Raw genomic sequence first — 21,064 nt, forward strand, 5'->3', positions numbered from 1 at the left:
CCAGCCATCAGGTACATGCATCCTCTGCTACATGCTCCATCCTGGTGAGCAGGGACCTACTGTGTGACACTGGACACCTTCAAAGGACAGAGTCTCCAGTGCTCTTCCTGAGTGAAGGAAAAGGCTGGGCATGGCAGCCTAGGACCTCACCTATGCTCACCTCTGCAGGTCTCGGGGCATATCCTGTGGTGCCCGGAGGAGCGGCGGGGGCTGCTGCGGCTTATAAAGCTGCTGCCAAGGCTGGTGAGTGACACACATAGGAACAGTTTCATCAACCCCCTAAGCCTGATGGGCAGGATCCTTCTGGGCAGATGGGGAGGCAGCTAGGTATAATGGCTAGATCTCAACTTTTGGCCCTTCAGGCACAATCTTTGTGGGAATCCTTATCTGTCTTCTGCATGTGCAGGTACTGGGCTTGGAGTTGGTGGAATCCCTGGTGGTGTCGGAGTTGGTGGCATCGGGGGTGTCGGTGGCTTAGGGGTATCAACAGGTATGGTGGCCAGCTCTGAGTTCCCCTAGGTGGCCCCTTGCAGGATTGGGTGGACCCAACTCTGATTTGACCCCCTCTTTTCAGGTGCTGTGGTGCCCCAAGTCGGAGCTGGAGTAGGAGTTGGAGCTGGAGGAAAACCTGGGAAAGTGCCTGGTCAGTGCAAAATCCTGAAGGGGATCTAGAGGTCAGAGATCAGGAAAAGGTCAGATGTTGAGGAGTCTGCAATGGTCAGTGCCCTCCTCCATCACACTGGGAGACAAAGGGCAAGGGACAAGCCAGGCCCAAAGCATGGAGGCCTGGCCTGCCTTCTAGAATTTTCTGTGATCTCAGAGTAGAAAGAAACCTCACAGACAAGTTCTGGATTGCAGGTAGGGGAACTGAGGTTGTAAAGGATGAGTCAGAGCAGAAGGGTCCACAGCTGCTCCTGGCATAGCTTGGGGTATGGCCAACATCCTGTGGCACCCCCATCTGGTGCTCAATCAGGAAGTGACTTCAGGTCACACAAAAGGCCTCTTAGTCTACTCTGCAGGGTGAGAACATCTGGAAGTCTTTAGACTGAGGTGGGCTGGGCAGCATAAGCAGGCTCCAGGATCCAGAAAACAGAAAAACCCATGCAGGCAAGGGTCTTGGGACCATCCCCAAGCAGGAGGGAGGAGGGAAGAGGGTTGCTGTCCCTGCCTACCCTCGTGGGCACACTGGCTGCAAGTCCAAAACCCCTGGAGCTGCTGGGCGATCTTCATGACAGAGTCTCTGCTCATGGTTCTTTGTATTTTTGCTCCAGGTGTGGGCCTTCCAGGGGTCTACCCAGGCGGAGTGCTTCCAGGCACAGGTGAGGACCAAAAGGGTGGAGTTGTGGACTTAGCTCAGTGCTTGCCTGGCATGTATGAAACCCTGGGTTTCACCCCCAGCACTACACAAACCAGGCCTAATGCGTGTCTGTAATTCCAGCATTTGAGAGGCTAAGGCATAAGCATCTCAAGTTTGAGGCCAACCTGCCCTACATAGTGAGACTCTGTCTCAAAAAATAAGAGTGGGTTGGGTATATGACTTAGTGGTTAGAGTACTCACCTAAGATGCATGAAGCCCTGGGCTCCATCTCCAGCACCTTATGAACTGGGTGGAATGATGCATGCTTGTATCTCAGTAATAGAGAGATAGAGACAGAAGGATCAGGAGTTCAGGAATGTCCTTGGTTACATAGCCAGTTTGAGGCCAGCCTGGGCTACATGAGACACGGTCTTAACAGGGGGCGGGGGGCGGGGCATGTTGCTGGAGAGACAGCTCAGTAGTTAAAAGTACTGACTGTTCTTACAGAGGACCTGAGTTCAGGTCCTAGCACCCATATGATGACTAACAACCATTGTAACTCTAATTCCAGAGGATCTGACACCCTCTTCTGGTGTCAGTGGTCATTGCACACACTTGGTGCATTTACATACATGCGGGCAAAACACTCACACATAAACACATAAAGTTTTTTTAACTTTTAAAAAAAGATAAATTGGGAGGGAGATCTTTGCACTGGTACACTCTCCTTTCCCTCCTCCTCCCGAGGCCAGCTGAGGCCAGGGCCTGCTTCCCTAAGTGTCCAAGCTCAACTTAATGGACATTATTAGGTCCTTGGCAATGAAGGTCAACTTCCCCCAGCCCCACCCAATCCCTGACCCCAGGCCAACACCCTCATCACAGCCTAAAGCCTACTCTCAGAGGACAGATGGAGTCCCCAGTGCAGCCAACAATTTCCCAAAAGCCCTGAGTCACCAGGGACAGGCACGCCCAGGGAGTCTGCCCTGCAGGAGACCCCTAAAAGCTGCCCCTCACCTCCTTCCCCTGCCAGGACATGCCACCCCCACCCAAAATGGCCTCCTGAAATCCCCCAAAAGCCCAGATTCAGGGATTTGCTGACGGAACTCTGCCCTCCACCTCTCCACTTCCCTGCTGAGTGAGGCAGCCAAGCCCCAGGGAGGTAGGGAGAAGGGAGATCCTGGAAGTTTCCAGTTCATAGAGAAAGAGCTGCTCTATGAGGCACATCACCCTGGCTGCACCTCTCTATGCTTTCTCCCATCCAAGTATTAACCAGATCCATCCCTGCTTAGTTTCTGAGATCAGACAAGATCAGACGTGTTCAGGGTGGTATGGTGATAGACCTCTGGGACTTCTCTCCTAAATGTGGACATGATATGTTTAGCTATAACATAGGTGAGGTCCACCAAGGTACCAGCTGTGTTGAGATGAAATCTCATATCCTCCAGCCCAACCTGGTGGCACAGGCCTGTCACCCCAGCTTCTCAGAAGGTTGAGGCAGCTGAATCAAAAGTTCAAGTCGAGCCTAGATTACTTAGCCAGACTGTCTCAAAAAGTAAGAAGAGGGCTGGAGAAGTAGTTTAGCAGTAAAGAATTTTCCTAGAATCCCCTAGTGAGGGGCTGAGGGTATGGCTCAGTGGTAGAGCACCTGCCTAGGATTCCCCCAGTGAGGGGCTAGGAGAGGGCTCAGTGGTAGAGCACCTGCCTAGAATCCCCAGTGAGGGGCTGAGGGTGTGGCTCAGTGGTAGAGCACCTGCCTAGGATTCCCCCAGTGAGGGGCTAGGATGTGGCTCAGTGGTAGAGCACCTGCCTAGAATCCCCCAGTGAGGGGCTAGGATGTGGCTCAGTGGTAGAGCTCCTGCCTAGAATCCCCCAGGGAGGGGGTGGGGGGTGGCTCAGTGGTAGAGCTCCTGCCTAGAATCCCCCAGTGAGGGGCTGGAGGTGTGGCTCAGTAGTAGAGCACCTGCCTAGCATGTGTGAAGCCCTGGATTCAATCCACAGCACCACTAAAAAAAAAATAAAAAATTTAATTCAGAACACCTGAACTTGAACCATACAGAGGAAGAAGGTTCCCAGGAAACTGGTTCTTTCCCAACCTGGCCTGTGAGCCCTGCTTATGTCTGACCATCAATAATAAAATACATTTGTTGGGAGACGTGAGGTGGGAAGGGGGTGGCAAACAGAGCTTCCCTTACTGTCATCCTTGGCCTTACCACTCAGGAACTCGGTTCCCTGGTGTTGGGGTGCTTCCTGGAGTTCCCACTGGCACAGGAGTCAAGCCCAAGGCCCCAGGTATGTATGGCCACCTGTACTGGGTACCCAGGGTGGAACTGTCCACCTTCTTGACCCTAGGCTCATTCAGTGACCTCAGTGGGGAGAGGGGGACACACCTTATGCTTCAGCCCTGTTTCTGCTGTTCAGAAAGGGCAGTATGCTGTTCAAAAAGCCCAAGAGAGTTAGGCAGGTCTGATGACATAGGCCTGTTATCCCAGCTTCTCAGAAGGCTGAGGCAGGAGGATCAAAAGTTCAAGACTTTGGGACTAGAGAGCTGGCTCAGCAGTTAAGATCCCTGGCTTCTCTTGAAGAGATCCTGGGCTTGGTTCCCAGCATCCATATGGCAGCTAACAACCATCTGTAACTCCAGGGGATCTGACACCCTCTTCTGACACCATTGCATGCACATGGTGCACTTACACACATGCAGGCAAAACATTCATACACATAAAATAAAAAATTTTTTTTAAACTTCAAGGTCTACAGAGTTCAACGCAGGCCTAGACAATTTAATGAGACACTGTCTTAAAATCAAAAATAAAAAGAGAGCTGAGGTGGGGAGGCCTGGCTCAGTGGTAGAGGACTTTCTTAGAATCCCCCAGTGACAAGCTGTGAGAGTTGCTTAGTGATAAAGTATTTTTCTAGAATCCTCTAGTGAGGGCCTCAGGGTCAAGGCCTAAGGGTCAAGGGTCAAGTGGTAGAGCACTTGCTTAGAATAGTCAGTGAGAGGCTTGGGTGTGGTTCAGTTTGTAGAGAACCTGCCTAGAATCCCCCAGTGAAGGACTGAGGGTGTGGCTCAGGTGTATAGCACCTGCCTCACACGAACAACAGAAGCCCAGAGCCAGTGCCTGTGCTGTGTACACTTGGCGTTGGGCCACAGTAACAGCTCTTTGCCTTACAGGTGCAGGTGGTGCTTTTGCTGGAATCCCAGGTGAGTTGAGGCTGTTCTCCAAAGGTGGACAAATGGGAGCACACTCAGACCCTCCCACCCTAGCAGAAGCTGGATGCCCAGAACCTCATTTACACCTGTCTGATGCCCCTCATGCCTCCTGCTCCAGGGCTTGAACTAGCTTCTGCACATATCATCAGTCACAGGCCATATTCCCCACCCCAGACCTTATCAATGTAGAGCCAAAATGAGCCCAGAAAGCCGACAGTACACTAAGGTCTAGAAGAGCTACAGTCACCAGATACAGCACAGTGTCCCTTAGGTCCTAAGAGGAAGTGGCCTCTCACTGAGGAGTGCTCCGCTGACCCATGACAAAGGGACAGGGAGGACCCCCAGACAAGATAGTGTAGGATCCATGGGGAGAAAATTCACTCCATCTCAACAGAGACTGTCAGGTGGGGGATTAAGAAGAAGACGCCACATCAAAACCTGGGACTTTACTTTGTTCTCACAGGGGTTGGACCCTTTGGGGGCCAGCAGCCTGGTGTCCCTCTTGGTTACCCCATCAAAGCACCCAAGCTGCCAGGTAAGTTAGAGGGAGGCATCCAAAGAGAGATGCTTCAGTGGGTAAAGCACTTACCACACAAGTGTGAAACCTGAACCCATGTAACGCTAGATGCAGTAGCAAGCATCTGCAATCCCAGTGACTCCTATGGTGACATGGAAGGCAGAGACAGGAGAATCCCTGGAGCCTCATGGGCCAGCTATTCTGATGTACACAGTGGCAAGGAACAGAAGGACCCTTCCTCAAACAAGGTGGAAGGGGAGGACTGACACCTGAGGTTGTCCTCTGACCTCCACTTGCACACTGTGGCATACACACACCCATGTTCACAGGCGAACATGCACACATATATTCACACGCAATAATAATAATGGTGATAATAATAATAATAATAATAATAATAATAATAATAAAATGTCATGGTTTGCTGGGTCTCTGGCTGGGCAATTAGCCTTATAGGGATTTGCTTGGTTTCATTGTATTGCTAGTAAGAACCACCACTTATGGGGCTAGGGAGATAGTTCAGTTGGTAAAGAGTTTGCCACGTGATGAGAACGAGTTTGATTCCCCAGAAGCCGTGTATGTGGTAGATGTGCTAAGAATCCCAGCTCTGGGGAAGCAGAGACAGACAGATCCCTGAGGTTCACTGGCCTGTCAATCTAGCCACAAGGTATAAAGAGCCTGAGGAATGACACCCAAGGTTATCCTCTGGCTTCCACGTGCACTCACCCCCACACATACACACATGAATATGCATGCAAACACATACAAAGAATTGGGCATGGTAGCACAGGCCTGTAATCCCAGCACTCAAGAAGCTGAGACAGAAGGATTGTGTGTGTTCAAAAACAGTCTGGTTACACAGAATTGCACAGTAAGGTGGAAGCCAGCATGGGCTACAGAGTGAGACCCTGTCTCAAGAAAAAAGGAAGGAAGAAAAAGGAAAGGGAGGACACAACCACCATGCACTAGAAAGACCCCTACCATGTCTAGCCACCCACACTGTCACCCCTACCTCAGCCGTTAGCTGAAGGAGTGGCACACTCCCCCTGGAAAGCATGCACACAAGGTAGGCACTCAGACCCCAGGAGCCATGGGGGGACCTGGTTTGCAGAGAAGTGGGCATTCTCTCCCTGCACTGCTTCAGAGTCTCTGTCAGCAACTGGGGACCCTCAAGTTGATGTCTCCATTCTGAAGGTCTGTCCATACAAGGAGATAGACCAGAAAGCCACCTATCTTCCCCTCCTCTCCATCCATCCACCACTCCTTCCCTCCACCCACATCTCTCCTCTCCATTCATCCATGACTCCTTCCACCCTTTCTTCTCCATCTCTCCCTCACCTCTATCTGTCGTCACCTCATCTCTCCCTCATTTCACATTTCTCTTTCTGCATTATAATCCACCCCCCATCCATTCATTGACCCATCCCTCTGCCCCTCCTTCTTTCCCTCCATCTATCCTCTACCATCCCTCTACCCCTATCCATCCCCTATCTATCCATGTACCCTACCCATCCCTTCCTTCCCATATCTATCTCTCTTAACCATTTATCCTTACACCTATCCCTTCATCCCTTCCTCTCTCTATCCACCTCCTATCCATCCATCTAACCTGCCCATCCCTTTTCTCCACACCTGTTCCTCCACTAACTATCCATCCATATACCATTCCTTCCCTCCATCCATCCCCTGTCCTTTCCGTAGGTGGCTATGGACTGCCCTACACCAATGGGAAATTGCCCTATGGTAAGTAAGCACTCATGTATTTGTGGGGTTATAGCTCTTTCAAACTCTGGGGGCCTGGTAAGGGTGCTAAGACCCTAGCCATGGGCCAGGAGAGCACTCAGCTGGGCTGAGGGAGGGGCAGAGTGCTATAATGTCCCTAAAGGAGAAAGAATGGCCCTAGGAATCTGGCCTGCCATTCAGTCCTGGCCCTCTTACTTATCAGGCCTTGGGTGAGCCATTTTTTTTTCTTCTCTGAGTCTGTGTCCCTGTCGGTAAAATGGGAATGCCATTCCCAAAATGGTTGTGCACTTTGGTTGGAGGTGACAGAGAGACTTGGGATGAGTAAACAGGAGAGCAGAAACTGGAGATCTGTATAATGACCAGCAAACCTCTCTGTTTCACAGGAGTGGCTGGTGCAGGGGGAAAAGCTGGCTATCCAACAGGGACAGGTAAGCAGGAAAACATCTTGCCTGCTTCCAGTCAAAGGGGAAGCTGATCGCCCTGGCTCTAGGGCCTTTCTGAAACACAGGCCTCTCTACCCTACATGCAGACCCTGGTCTGAACCTAGACCCCAGTCTGGGTTGTGACCACTGTTTGGCCTCTGCCAGCTGTTTCTGGGTGTCTCTGGGGCTGGGAACATGGTGCTTGGGAGATGCAAGGACACCAGCACCATGGTCAGTCTCCCCTTTCCTCCCCTCCCCCAGGGGTCGGTTCTCAGGCAGCAGCTGCAGCAGCTAAAGCAGCTAAGTATGGTGAGTATCTCTGGGCCCCTTGCCAGCCTGCAGCCCCCCAACCTCCACATCCTGTGGTGATTAGATAGCCGACCAGGTGATTTCTATGCTTCACACTTTTGCCCCTTTTCAACACAATCCACATGTGTAGCTCTCCATCTGTCCTTCCCTCTGTCCTTCCTTCCATCCACCCATCTCTTCCTCCTTTCCTCTATTCATCCATACCTATCCATCCAACCATCACTCTATCATTCCTCCCCACCCCTTCATCTCTCTCTTCATCCTTTCCCTCCATTTATCTCTCCATACCACTCTCCCTCCTCTTTCCTCCCTCCATCATTGTCCTTCATTCCATCCCTTCATCTTTCCCTCTCTCCATTCCCTATCCATCTATCCATATCTCCTTCCAAACATTCATCTATCAATCCACACAGCCCTCCATCTCTCCCTCCTATCCTCCATCCATCACTTATCCATCCATCCATTCCTGCATCCCTCTATCACTCCTCCCCTCTCCCACTCACTCGCCTCACCTCCCTCTCTCTCCTAGTTCTCCCTCCACTCATCCATTCATTCCTCCATCCATCCACCCATCTCTCCCTCTTTCCTTCCCTTCATCCATCCCTTATCCATCTATCCATCCTTCCTTCCAAACATCCATTCACACATCCCTCCATTTCTCTCCCCCTTACTCTATCTATATATCCCCTAGCCATCCATCCCTCTATCACTCCTTTCCTCCACACATTCATCTTTCCATACATCCTTTCATCTATCCATCCCTCTATATCTCTGCCCTCCCTATTTGTTCTTCTATCCATCATCCCTCTTTCCATCCATCCATCCACCCATTATCTCCATCCACCTATTATCCCCCATCCCTTCTATGCTTCTATCCCCTATTCAGCCATCTACTCTACCTACCCCACCTTCCCACATCCATCTCCCCCAAACCATACATGCATGCACCCATCCCTCCCTCCATCCATCCATCCCTCCCTATCCATCCACCCACTCACCTACCTATCTCTTTCTATCCATCTCTCCATCTTCCATCTATGCCTCCTATCCTTGCCCATCTCTCCATCCCTTTCCCCACCCATCCATCTCAGAGGATGTATACTCAGCCCTGGGAGTCATTATTTCTTCCTAGGGAAAATCAAAGAGTCTCCCCAGAGAAGGTGACAAGTCCTTCAAGATACAGTTTGTCCTGTGGAGTCAAAAGGGATGCTATGTGTGATAGTTCAGACTTGGGAGGTGGTGACAAGAGGGTCAGGAGTTCAAGACCATCCTCTGCTACATAGCAAGTGTGAGGCCAGACTAGGCTACATGAGATCCTTCCCCAAACAAAACAAAAACAGGAAGGAGGGGCCTGAGGAGAAAAAGTGGATACATACCATCGTGGTTAGAAAGAAAAATGTAGGTGACAACTTCACAAGCATTTTTTATTAAAAATTGTTATGCATCAATTTCCTGTATATTACAAAAACGTAACCCCTCCCAAACCCAAGGCCCCTTGGACAGCCTTCATGTAAATGTGGTGAGGCCTCTGTGTCCATGTGGTAGATGGAGTGAACACCTACCTTCTACCCCAGGAAACACAAAGTCCTCTCCTCCTTCCCCAACCCAGGAGGCTTTCCTGTTCCCAGGTCTGGAGAGGACAGAAGACCCTATCAGCTCAGGGGCAGGAGTTAGAGGAGGAACTGAGCCTGCCCTGTGGAGGCCCCTAGGTCTCCCTCCAGGGGTAGAAGCTCCTTGGCAGACTGGTGGGGATAGCTGAAATATAGGAGCTGCAGAGCCAGGAGCAAGGGGCTGCCAGAGTCAGGCTGCCAGGAGCTTGCATTACCAACTTGGCTAAGTCTTCGGAACACAGGGAAAGGAAGCCTTCAGCATTCCTTTGGGGGCCCCTTTGGCCCAGGGAATGGAGCTTGTGGTTTCTCAGTATGTAGGAGTGATTAGAAAGGGATTTGTCTGCGAACATCCGACTCCCTTAATGAGCTTGTTGAAATGGACACTTTGGAGGCAAACCCACGAACTCTGGGGTAGGGACCTTCCCAAATAAGCCCATCTGGAGATACTGAGACTTGTTCCCCAGTGAAAGGATGATAGATAAAATGCCAGAATTTCAGTGGGGCATGTTGGCACAGGCCTGTAATCCCATCACTCGGAGGCTGGGATGGTATGATGGAGAGTTCAAGGCCAGCCTGGACTACCTAGCGAAACCCTGTCTCACAAAAAAATCAAGGAGTGAGGGGAGCTGGGGAAATGACTCAGTTGATTAACTGCTTGTCACACAAGCATGACGTCCTGGGTTCCAGCCCCCAGAATCCATGTTAAAAAGTCAAGCATGGCGGCACGTACTTGTAATTCCAGCACTGGGGAGTAGAGAAGTGGACATCTGGTACTTACTGGCCGGTCCAGCCAAACAAGCAAGAGATTTTGTCTCATAAAACAGGGTGGGGTGGCTGGGCATGGTGGCACACGCCTTTAATCACTGCACTCAGGAGGCAGAGGCAGGCAGATCCCTGTGAGTTCAAGGCCACCCTGGTCTACATAGTGAGCTCCAGGCCAGCTGGGTCTACAGGGTGACCCTGTGTCAAAAGGACCAAAAAAAATAAATAAATAAAATAAAACAAGGTGTATGGAGGGGGCTGGAGAGATGGCTCAGTAGTTAAGAGCGTTTGTTGCTCTTGCAGAGGACCTGGGTTCAGTCCCTAGCACCACATGCTAGCTCACAACCATCCATAACTCCAATTCCAGGGAATGTGATGCCTCTTTCTGGACTCAGCAGGCATGAGGCACATATGTGGTACACTTCCACACATGCAGGCAAACACTTGTATACATACAAGAAAATTTAATCTTTGGGGGCTGGAGAGATGACTCAGCAGTTAAGAGTACTGGCTGTTCTTGCAGAGGACCTGGGTTTGATTCCCAGCACCCACATGGCAACTAACAACCGTAACTCCTGTAACTCCGTAACAACCTGTAACTCCAGTTCCAGGAAATCCAACACCTTCTTCTGACCTCCACGTGCATTGCACAATACGGGTACACTTACACATATGCAGGCAATACATTCATACACATAAAATAAAAATAAAAGCAATAAATAAAATTTAAAAATAAATCTTTTAAAACAACAGTAACAAGAAATCAGGGGCTGGGGAGATGGCTCAGCAGTTAAAGTGCTTGCTTTATAATCATGAGGACCAGACTTTGGATCCCCAGAAACCTACCTAAATGCAGCCATGGCAGCCCACCTATAGTTGCAGCCCTTGAAGGCAGAGAAAGAGGGTCCCCAGAGCAAGCTGCCTAGTGAGACTAGCCATATCAGTGAACTCTGGATTTGATTGAGAAACTCTGACTCAATGAGCAATGGAGGATGGTCCTGGACATCAACCTCGGGACTCCACATTCATGTACATTCACGTGCATATGCACCCACACATGCAAAACATGCATACACACACAGACAACATGTACACACATACCTGAAAAATGGAAAAAGACGAAAAGGTGGCTGACTTCCCGAGGCATGTATACATGTGCAAGTGCACACACACACACACACACACACACACACAACCTGGGGAGACATGGGAAGTCATATGGTGCTATCCCTGTCCTAACAGGTGCTGGAGGAGCTGGGGTCCTCCCTGGTGTTGGAGGAGGCGGCATTCCTGGTGGCGCAGGTGCAGTTCCTGGAATTGGAGGCATTGCAGGTAATGCCATGTCCAGCTGGGTGTAGAAGTGTCCTTGAGAAGACCACAGAGACAGCACCTCACCTTCCGTGCCTGTCTTTCCAGGGCCTGGGACTCCCGCAGCAGCAGCAGCAGCAGCAGCAGCAGCAGCAGCAGCAGCAAAGGCTGCCAAGTACGGTGAGTGCCCCAGAGGTAGCAGGGCTGGGGCTCTGCACCAGCACTGGAGACCCACAAGGAGGGACAGACTTTACCTCTGACTGCCTAAGGACATTCCTGACCTTCGCCAAAGGGAGACCTTTGCCCATCCTTAGTCATTGTACCTGGGAGGCAGCTCAGGTTCTACAAGGATTGACTCTGTAGGGGATGTACCTATCTAGAATCCCCTAGTGAGGGGCTGAGGATGTGGCTTAGTGGTAGAGCTCCTGACTAGGATCCTCAGTGAGGGGCTAGGATGTGGCTCGATGATAGAGTACTAGTCCAAGGCCCTGGTTTCCATCCCCAGAGCTGTAAAAACAAAATATACAACAACAAATAAATAAATCATAAAAACACTAGCAGGCATTCTGATTTTGCTTTAGAAATAGATGGTGTTCTTCCCAGTCACATATCCAAACAAGTGGTTCTTTGAAGCTCTCTTAGTCCCTTCCCAGCTTCCTGGTGAGTTAGATCCTTGTAGAGGCATCACCAACCTATCTGTTTTATCCTGTACTCAAGAGTGACTGTGGCCCCCTGAGCTGTCCTGCACACCTACCCTGGAAGACCCATAGAGGTCCCCACAGGACTCAGGCTACACCAATCCTCTTCTTTCCACAGGAGCTCCTGGAGGCTTAGTGCCTGGTGGACCAGGAGTTAGAGTCCCAGGTGTTGGGATCCCAGGTGTTGGTGGGCTCCCAGGTGTTGGTGGGCTCCCAGGTGTTGGAGTCCCAGGTGTTGCAGGCCCAGGCATTGTGGGTGGACCAGGTAAGCCAAACTTGTTCTGTGTGTGTATGTGTGTGTATGTGTGTGTGTGTATGTGTGTGTGTGTGTGTGTGTGTGTGTGTGTGTGTAAGAAAGCAATGTAGTGCCAAGATTCTGGGTGTTCCATAAGACCTCACTTATCTGTTCATACTCTTGCCTAGCCTCATCCCCTTCCTTCTGAGCTGTAACAATCTCCCAACTAGCTTCCACCAGCAGTAGCATCTTCACCTTCCTTCCTGATTAACAGTCTGCCACCAAAGCAGGAACCATGACTTTAAGTTCTATGCTCCCATCCCTTAGCTGACTAGGTGCTCACTAAATGGAAGGCAGATGGGTAGGTGGATGAATGGGTAAATGGATAACAGGGTAGCCAGAGAAGGGGCCATGTGGATGAATGTTAAATTGATGAATGAGGTCATGAGTGGATGGCTGAACAGTTAAAAGAATGGGTGGATACATGGCTACATAGAAGGAGGGGTCAAAGGTGGGTGTGAGGATCAATGAGTGGATGGAAAGATAGACATGCAGTTTGAGGGCTACATAAATTTTTGGATGGATGGATGGATGGATGGATGGATGGATCAATGGATTGATGGATCAGTGGATCAATGGATAGATGGGTGCATAGGTGGATAGACAGATGGATTGATGAATGGATGGATAGATAATGGATAGATCCATGGATGGATGGACAGATCAATAAATGATTGGGTGGAATGTGACAGGCAAATTCGATGTATATGGCTGAATAGATAGATGGGCAGGTGTGCAGCTAAGCTGATTAGTGCATGAGTGGAGAGATTAGGTGAGTGGATTGAAATCCAAGGACAGACAGACAATGGACAGACACAAAGATGGGACAGAGTGAACAACTATATCAGCTCGACAGATAAAAAAGAAGATGGATCAACAGACAGATGGGTGGACAGAGGGATACGCAACGACCACTTCTCCCCCATTTGCTCCTGAGCATTGTCTCCCATGATCTCCCCAGGGGCTGTGTCACCAGCTGCAGCTGCTAAAGCAGCAGCCAAAGCTGCCAAATATGGTGAGTGCTCTTCTGGCCTCCACTTACCAGAGTTAAAAGACTTTCATCTCTTTGCTCAGAGGAGAGCAACTTGCCCGGGAACACAGAGCAAATCCCTGGCAGAGCTGTGATTTGGACCCATTGGATCCCAGGATAGATTATGTTTATCTAGTTGTCTCTCACCATAGGGATGAGTGACAGAACCATCCCAGGATGGCTTCTCTAGTCTAGCCAGTATTCTTGCCTTTCCCTGCCCTTGGTCAAGGTCCTTTCAAAAGGCACCAAACCTGATTGGGATAATCCCACACACTTCTCCCTAATACTTCCCAGAGAAAAAGAACAGTCAGGGAAGACTCAAGCTTTATGGAGGAGGCTGGTCAGGGACCCCAGGCATACCAGTTTCCTGTCCTCATGGGCCAGCCTTAAGGGAAGTATGCATCCTTCCTCACAGTCAACAAGTATCTTCCAGAGCACTCCCAGCCTCCCTCACTGTAGTCTTTTCCCATTGGTTTTTCTCTCCTCCACAAGGAGCCAGAGCTGGAGTTGGTGTTGGAGGCATTCCAACTTATGGAGTTGGTGCTGGGGGCTTTCCTGGCTATGGTGTTGGAGCTGGAGTTGGAGGTGTCCCTGGAGCTGGAGTTGGAGGTGTCCCTGGAGCTGGTCTTACCCGTGAGCCTTAGTAGCATCTCTGGGAAGCTGAGGGAGTGGGGCTTCTCTTCTGTCAGGTCATGTAGGGAGTTGGAGAGTGGAAGTGGGCTTCAGTGTGCTAAGGAAGAGGGAGACAGTCTTCAGTGCCTTTGAAGGTGGGAGAGAACTGTGATCCTGCCTGGTGGACCAGTCATCCATTTGTCCATCCATTTATCTGTTCATCTCTACATGTCTCCATTTATCTGTCTGTCCACCCATCCATCTCTTCATCTATACATCTCTCCACTTACCCATCCATCTATTCATCAATCCATTGGTTTGTTTTGTTTGTGTTTGTTTGTCTGTCTGTTTGTTTGTTTGTTTGTTGAGATGGCATCTCACTAAGCTCACTGTGTAGCCCTGGCTGTCCTGGAACTCACTATATAGACCAGGCAGACCTTGAACTCTCAGAGATCCATCTGCCTCCGTTTCCCAGGCACTGGTGCTAAATGCATGATTCATTCCCAGCACCCAGCAACCACCCATCTATCCATCTATCCATCAATCTATCATCCATCCATTTATCTACCCATCCATCTATTTATCCATGCAGCTAATCATCTCATCCATCCACACATCCATGCATTCATCCATTCCCTATTCATATATCCACCCATCTATCCATCTGTCCATTTATCTATCTGCTCATCCATTCATCCACCCACCCACCTACCCATCTACCCATCCATCTTTCTAACAATTTACCTAGCCCCCTTCTTGTCTGATGACCTGTCTTCCCACCTCCACATTCATCCTCCCATCCTCCTTTTAACCCTTTTGCCTATGTGCCCACCCTCTCTCTCTTTTCCTTGCAGCTGCGGGCCAAGCAGCCGCTGCTGCCAAAGCTGCCAAGTATGGTAAGTGGCCTTGTCTGTCTGTCTTTCTGCCCTTCTCTCCTATGGGACCCAAGGCTCTGAGTGAGGACAAAACAACCTCACACTTAGACCTCCAGGAAAAAGAGGAAAACCTATTTATGTATCCATCCAGCCATGAATGGACGGACAGACAGATGGACAGATGGATGGATGGATAATTGGATGGATGGATGGGTGGGTGGATGATTATATGGATGGATGATTGGATGGATGGGTGAGATGGGCACTGGGTATTCTTTTCTCCTCCAGGAGCTGGAGCCCTGGGAGGCCTGGTGCCAGGTGTAGTACCCGGAGCAATTCCAGGTGTGCCAGGCACTGGAGGAGTGCCAGGTAAGCTGTGCTTCCCACACTGAGATGGGTTCAGGTTGTCTCATAGAAGGAACCCTGGGAACTGGCATCACTTTACAGATGATCCCAGAGATGGGGAAGAGGGGCAGTTTCCCCTGAAGCAGTGATGAGGGCAAGAGCTCTCCATAGGTACCTGGTGGCTGATACCTGACAAGAACCTCCCTGCCCTGGGAGATTCAGCCAACTCTGGCAAATTCCTGAGTCACCTAGAGTTGGGTGGTCTGGCTTATACCCCTGGGGCCTTTCTAGTTCCTTACCAACAGAGGACCCCTCACTTTTGGGTGACCTTGGGTTCTTTCTCCTTTACTAGTCATCAATCAGAGGTACCTTGACATTCAGGGATGCCCTTTTCTGTTGTGCCTTTTTCCCCCTTGCCAAAGAAAAACTTTCTGGGAGAAAAATGCTCTTCTGTGTTTCCTCCAGAAAGGAGCCAAGGCTGGGAATGTGGCTCAGTAGAGTGATCGCCTAGTGTGTAAAGAACCTGGGTTCCATCCCCTGTACTGCAGAGAGAGAGAGAGAGAGAGAGAGAGAGAGAGAGAGAGAGAGAGAGAGAGAGAGAGGAAAAACAGTACAAAGAGAAGAGGAGAGAGGAGAGAGAGAGATACAGAGACAGAGACACAGAGAGAGGCAGGCACAAAGGAAGACAGAGAGACAGAGAGAGGTAGGGAGATGACTGAGCAGGTAAAGCACTTGCCTTGCAAGTGTGAGGACCAGAGTTCAGGTCCCCAGAACTCACATAGAAATTGGGTGGAGCCAGCAGTGGAAACACTTATACATGGGCCTGAGGACCTGAGTTCAATCCCCAGATCCCACAAGGTGGCAGGAGAGAACCAATTCCCAAGATTGTCATCTGACCTCCACGTGCATGCTGTGGCATACTCATGCTTGTATACACACACATACACACACACGTACACACACACACGCGCACACACACACAATGAAATTAATTTTTCAAAGTCAGGTGGGTAGGAGTTGGAGAGATGACTCAGTGGTTAAGAACACTGACTGCTCTTGCAGAGGACCTGGGTTCAGTTTCCAGCACCCAGATGGTGGCTAACAACCATCTGTAACTCCAGTTCCAGGGGGTCTGATGCTCTCTTCTGGTTTCTGTGGGCATTGCATGACACAGGTACACTTATATAGATGCAGACAAAATACTCATATACATACACATAAAATAAAAATAATATAAATTTTTTTAATTTCAAAAGTCAGGTAGGTGTGGTGACCTCCTTGTCATCCCAGATTGTGGGAGGCAGAGACAGAATCCTTGGAGCAAGCTGACAAGTTGAACTATCCACAATGGTACTTTCTGGATTCAGCAAAAGACCCTTCCTCAATATCTAAGATGAAGAGTGGTTGAGGAAGACAATGGATGCCAATCTCAGACCTACTCACATGCACCCATGCATGCATATTGCACACACATACACACAACAGCTTTGGATACAGGTACTACTAGGAATTTTTTTATGTAAGAGTATCCTTACAGGGATGTTCTAGTTTGTTTCTCCATTGCTGTAACAAAACACTTTAACCACTACTAACTTGGGGAGGAAAGGCTTTATTCAGCTTATATCTCCCAGGTCACAGTTCATCAGGGAGCCCAAGATAGGAACTCGGGGCAGGAACCTGGAGGCAGGAGCTGGAGCACAGGCCATGGAGGAATGCTGCTTACTGGCTTGCTCCCCTGGCCTTAGCTCAGCCTGCTTTCTTATACAACATAAGCCCACCTGCCCAGGGGTGGCACCACCCACAATGGGCTGGGCCCTCCCACATCACACAACAATCTAGGAGATGCCCCACAGACATGGCTACAGGCCATATCTGTCCAGTTCAATGGAGGCAATTCCCCAATTGAGGCTCCCTTAAACCAGGTGTGTCAAGTTGACATAAAGCTATCCAGCACAAGGGAAATCTCACAAATCTTTTAGTCCAGATTTTCTAGAGAATTATCAGTCCCTTCCCAGTCCCCTGCCTCCAGAGCAGTGGGACTGGAATCCCACTGAGCTGCCTCTCAGCTCAGCACTGAAGTCCAAGGCAGGGGCATGCCCAGGTGCCAGAGTACATCTTCAGTACCATGTCAAGAGCACAGGTCACCCACCATTAGCTTCCTTCCCTGGCTCCAGTATGAGGCCATGGTATCCAGAAAGGGACACATGCCCACAGGAAATTCTGGAAAGGATGGGTCACACTGGGGAGGAGTGCTGGGAACCATCTCCTTCTGTGATCTTTATTCATCTAGGAGCAGGGACTCCAGCAGCTGCAGCAGCAGCTGCAGCTGCCAAAGCAGCTGCCAAAGCAGGCCAGTATGGTAAGTGGTCCCCAACTGCACCTGACCCTTGGCCCCAGACCATGGTCCTCTCATATCTCCTGCTGAAGAGTGAAGGATAACCTTGAGCTTCTGTTCCTCCTGCATCTATGTCCCAAGAGCTGGGATTACAGGTGTGCACAACCATACCCAGTTTATAAAGCACAGTGGTGGGAATGGAACCCAGCATGTTAGGCAGGCACTCTACCAACTAAGCTACATCCCCAACTCTGAATGTGGGCTTTTCTAGCACCTTTTGATTTACCTGATCCCCTTTAGGGATGCCTACAATCTGCCACTGAGGGACTGAGGACATGGCTCAATGATACAATGCCTGCCTAGAATCCCCTAGTGAGGGGCTAGGGCTGTGGCTTAATGGTATAGCCCTTGCCTAGAATCCCCCAGTAAGGGGCTGGTGGAGTGGCTTGATGGTAGAGCACTTGTCTAGAATGCCCTAGTGAAGGGCTGGAGGTGTGGTTCAGTGTTAGAGCACTTGGCTTGCATGTGAAAGGCCTGAGGTTCATTCTTCAGTACCCCGGGGGTGGTGGGACCTACTACATACCTCTTGTCCTCACCATCCTTGACCAAGTAAGTCTCCAAGATCTCCTTTTCCCTTGAAAGGTGACAAACTGATGAATTTGCATTTGACTCTGATTATGGAGTAGCAAGGATGGCCCCAGCAAGAGACAATAACTGGCTCCAAAGTCACGCAGAAAGTCTTTGTCAGGGCTAGAATTAAATCCCCAGCTCCTGATTGTCAGCTCAGGGCTCTTGTCATTGGCTTCTGCCCTCTGTTGCTTGGGCCTGGGTTAACAACTGGTTATGGCTTGTCTTGTAGGGCTGGGTCCTGGTGTTGGCCAGGTTCCTGGTGGAGTTGTCCCTGGTGGTATTGTTCCTGGTATTGGAGTTGATCCTGCTACCGGCATTGTTCCTGGTGGGATTATAGGTGACAACATGGATGGGTGGGCCTGGAAGTTCCCGGCACCTCCATGGGTATCATCCTGAACCCTTTTCTTCTCTCTTCAGGAGCAGGGACACCAGCTGCAGCCAAATCGGCTGCTAAGGCAGCTGCTAAAGCCCAGTACCGTGAGTATATACCATCATCTCTCCCTCCTGTCCCCACCCATCTGTCTGGGCTACTTAGCCTCGGTATCTTTAGGTCTCCATGACAACAAGAAGACGGCTCCGAGGCACAGATTCAACAAGAGAGGAGACTAGGGTCAAGTCTTGTATTCCAAGATAGCTGAGTGATTTCTGAGATTCCTTTACCTCATGTGTCAAGTGTGGGAGTTAGTGGCACAAATACATGCAGAAGGTTGTTAGAGAATAAACAGGTTCAGACTGGACATACAGCTCAGTTGGTAGAGTGATTGTCTAGCATGCAGGAAGTCCTGGGTTCCATCCCCAGCACTGTGTAGACCAAGCATGGTAGCACATGTCTGTAATCTCAACACTCATGAGGTAGAGGCAAGAGGACCAGAAGTTCAAGGTCATTCTTGGCTACATAGTGATTTCATGAGCAGCCTGTACTACATGAGATCCTGGAGAGAGGGAGGGAAAGCTGAGTGTGGTAGTTCAGGTCCATAATCGCAGCACTCAAAAGAGAAGGTGATAAAGACTCAAGGCCAGCCTGAACTGCATAGTGAGACTCTATCTTAAAATACTAAGGACTAAAGGTTAGCTAGGTGGTTAGAGCCCTTGCCTAGAATCCCCTAGTGAGAGGCTGTGACTATAGTTCAGCAGCAGAACACCTACCTAAAATGTCCTACTGAAGGACTGAGGGCATGGCTCAGTGTTAGAGCACCTGCCTAGAATCCCCCAGTGAGGGGCTTGGGGTGTGGCTCAGTGGTAAAACACCTGCCTAGAATCCTCAGTGAAGGACTAGGGGCATGGCACAATGGCAGAACACCTACCTAGTATATACAAGGTCCCAGTATTTAGGGGACAAATAGTTCATCCAAGTAGGAAAAGCAGGAAGTGAGGTAGGAAAGGGAGTGGGGTCTTCAGTATGAAACCTTTACCTTTACCCTGACAAGGCTCGGCCCTGTGGTCTGTGGGAATCTTCGGAAGCCCCTTCCAATGGACTATAAAAAATGGACTCTGAGGGCAGTCTGCAGACAAGGACAAGGCTGGGGACAAGGCTACTGCTCCCATTGGGACCCATTCCCCTGGGGCTGACAACTCTTGAGACAGGACACCTCCTGCAGAGGTGCATCCCTACCCACTGTCACCACCCCTCCCAACTCTCTGCAGGAGCCGCTGCCGGCCTTGGGGCTGGTGTTCCTGGATTTGGGGTTGGTGCCGGTGTCCCTGGATATGGAGTTGGAGCTGGTGTCCCTGGATTTGGGGCTGGAGCAGGTAAGGAGTCATCTAGGAGTTATGGATAAAGTGCCCCTGAGCTCAGACGGAAGAGGCATCCCCTCCTCCAAGGATCACCTCCCTACCTAGTGCATGATACAGTCTCATTAGATTTTCCTTAGCATCAAAAGCAGATGAGGCCAGGAGTGGTGGTGGTACATGCTTTCAGTACTCAGGAGGCAGAGGCAGGCAAATCTCTGTGAGTTCAAGACCATCCTGCTCTACATAGCAAGTTCTAAGCCAGCTATGGCTACACAGTGAGACCTTGTCTCAAAAACAACAACAAAAAACCAACAAATAAGTACCAGTGTGGTGGTACAGGCTCATCCTCACCTACTCAGGAGATTGGGGCATAAGATTTGCAAGTTGAAGGACAGATTGCACTATAGAGAGAACTCAAGACCAGAAGGGACAACTTAGTGAGACCCTATCTCAAAACCAAACAAAAGACAAAAAACAAGGATTGGTGATGTGGTTCAGTAGTAGAGCACCTGCCTAGAATCCCCCAGTGAGGGGCTGGGGTGTGGCTCAGTGGTAGAGCACCTGCCTAGAATCCCCCAGTGAGGGGCTGGGGTGTGGCTCAGTGGTAGAGCACCTGCCTAGAATCCCCCAGTGAGGGGCTGGGGTGTGGCTCAGTGGTAGAACACTTGGTTAGAATCTCCCAGAGAAGGGTTAGAAGTATGGTTCAGCGGTAGAGCACTTGCCTAGAATTCCCCAGTGAGGGGTTTTGGAGTAGCTCAGTGAAAGAGCACTTACCTAGCATGCAGGAAGCCCTGGGTTCCATCTCCAGTACAGGTGGGGAGTGACTAGCCAAACAAATGACTGCAGGCTGTGAATTTTGTTGTTATTGTTGTTGTTGTTGTGTTCAGAGGGATATATGACAGATCATCACACTATCCAAAAGCCTTATCTTCTATCCAGGGGAAAGAAGGTGGAAATCTCTCCTTCCAGGCCAGCCCTGCTCTCCTTCCACAATGCTCTAGAACAAGGAGTCCACTAGGAACTCCAGTTCCTCATTATGTGGTTATCTGTTCCCAGAGTCCAGCAGGCCACACTGGATCTGGGGAAAGTGGGGAGGGTATACAGAAGCAGGCCGATAAAAACAAAAGACATAGGTCAGTCCTCTCAGAGTCTCAGACAAGATGGGAAATGTCATTAGACATTTATATTATACATTCATATTATGTCCTTAGACAAATATGTCATTAGGTTAGATGCTGGAGCCGTATACCTCCTGGTGGGACCACTTGGCTGGGATACCACAGGGGTTCAGGGCTTTAAAAATATGATATAGGGGCTGGAGAGATGGCTCAGTG

General features: G+C 50.1%; 1 protein-coding gene across 4 annotated transcripts in view; it reads left to right on the top strand.

Moving 5' to 3' along the window:
• Positions 1 to 21,064, top strand: part of Eln (elastin) — a 48,039-nt gene that overhangs the window by 17,435 nt on the left and 9,540 nt on the right. The window contains exons 7-27 of one of the 4 annotated variants that reach the window (XM_029553676.1): positions 169 to 243; positions 407 to 490; positions 575 to 643; positions 1,272 to 1,319; positions 3,515 to 3,586; positions 4,470 to 4,499; positions 4,972 to 5,043; positions 6,727 to 6,768; positions 7,152 to 7,196; positions 7,452 to 7,499; positions 11,114 to 11,203; positions 11,288 to 11,359; positions 11,996 to 12,142; positions 13,134 to 13,187; positions 13,695 to 13,835; positions 14,669 to 14,710; positions 14,978 to 15,058; positions 17,325 to 17,393; positions 18,229 to 18,336; positions 18,417 to 18,476; positions 19,644 to 19,748. In XM_029553676.1, coding sequence (XP_029409536.1) covers positions 169 to 243; positions 407 to 490; positions 575 to 643; positions 1,272 to 1,319; positions 3,515 to 3,586; positions 4,470 to 4,499; positions 4,972 to 5,043; positions 6,727 to 6,768; positions 7,152 to 7,196; positions 7,452 to 7,499; positions 11,114 to 11,203; positions 11,288 to 11,359; positions 11,996 to 12,142; positions 13,134 to 13,187; positions 13,695 to 13,835; positions 14,669 to 14,710; positions 14,978 to 15,058; positions 17,325 to 17,393; positions 18,229 to 18,336; positions 18,417 to 18,476; positions 19,644 to 19,748 — 1,554 coding nt within the window. The remainder of the gene's footprint in view (positions 1 to 168; positions 244 to 406; positions 491 to 574; positions 644 to 1,271; positions 1,320 to 3,514; positions 3,587 to 4,469; positions 4,500 to 4,971; positions 5,044 to 6,726; positions 6,769 to 7,151; positions 7,197 to 7,451; positions 7,500 to 11,113; positions 11,204 to 11,287; positions 11,360 to 11,995; positions 12,143 to 13,133; positions 13,188 to 13,694; positions 13,836 to 14,668; positions 14,711 to 14,977; positions 15,059 to 17,324; positions 17,394 to 18,228; positions 18,337 to 18,416; positions 18,477 to 19,643; positions 19,749 to 21,064) is intronic. The other 3 variants (XM_017802010.2, XM_029553677.1, XM_029553678.1) reach the window with 3 other exon arrangements.

This window comes from Nannospalax galili, unplaced genomic scaffold, assembly GCF_000622305.1.
Source record: "Nannospalax galili isolate Female #2095 unplaced genomic scaffold, S.galili_v1.0 scaffold644, whole genome shotgun sequence".
NCBI classification, from domain to species: domain Eukaryota; kingdom Metazoa; phylum Chordata; class Mammalia; order Rodentia; family Spalacidae; genus Nannospalax; species Nannospalax galili.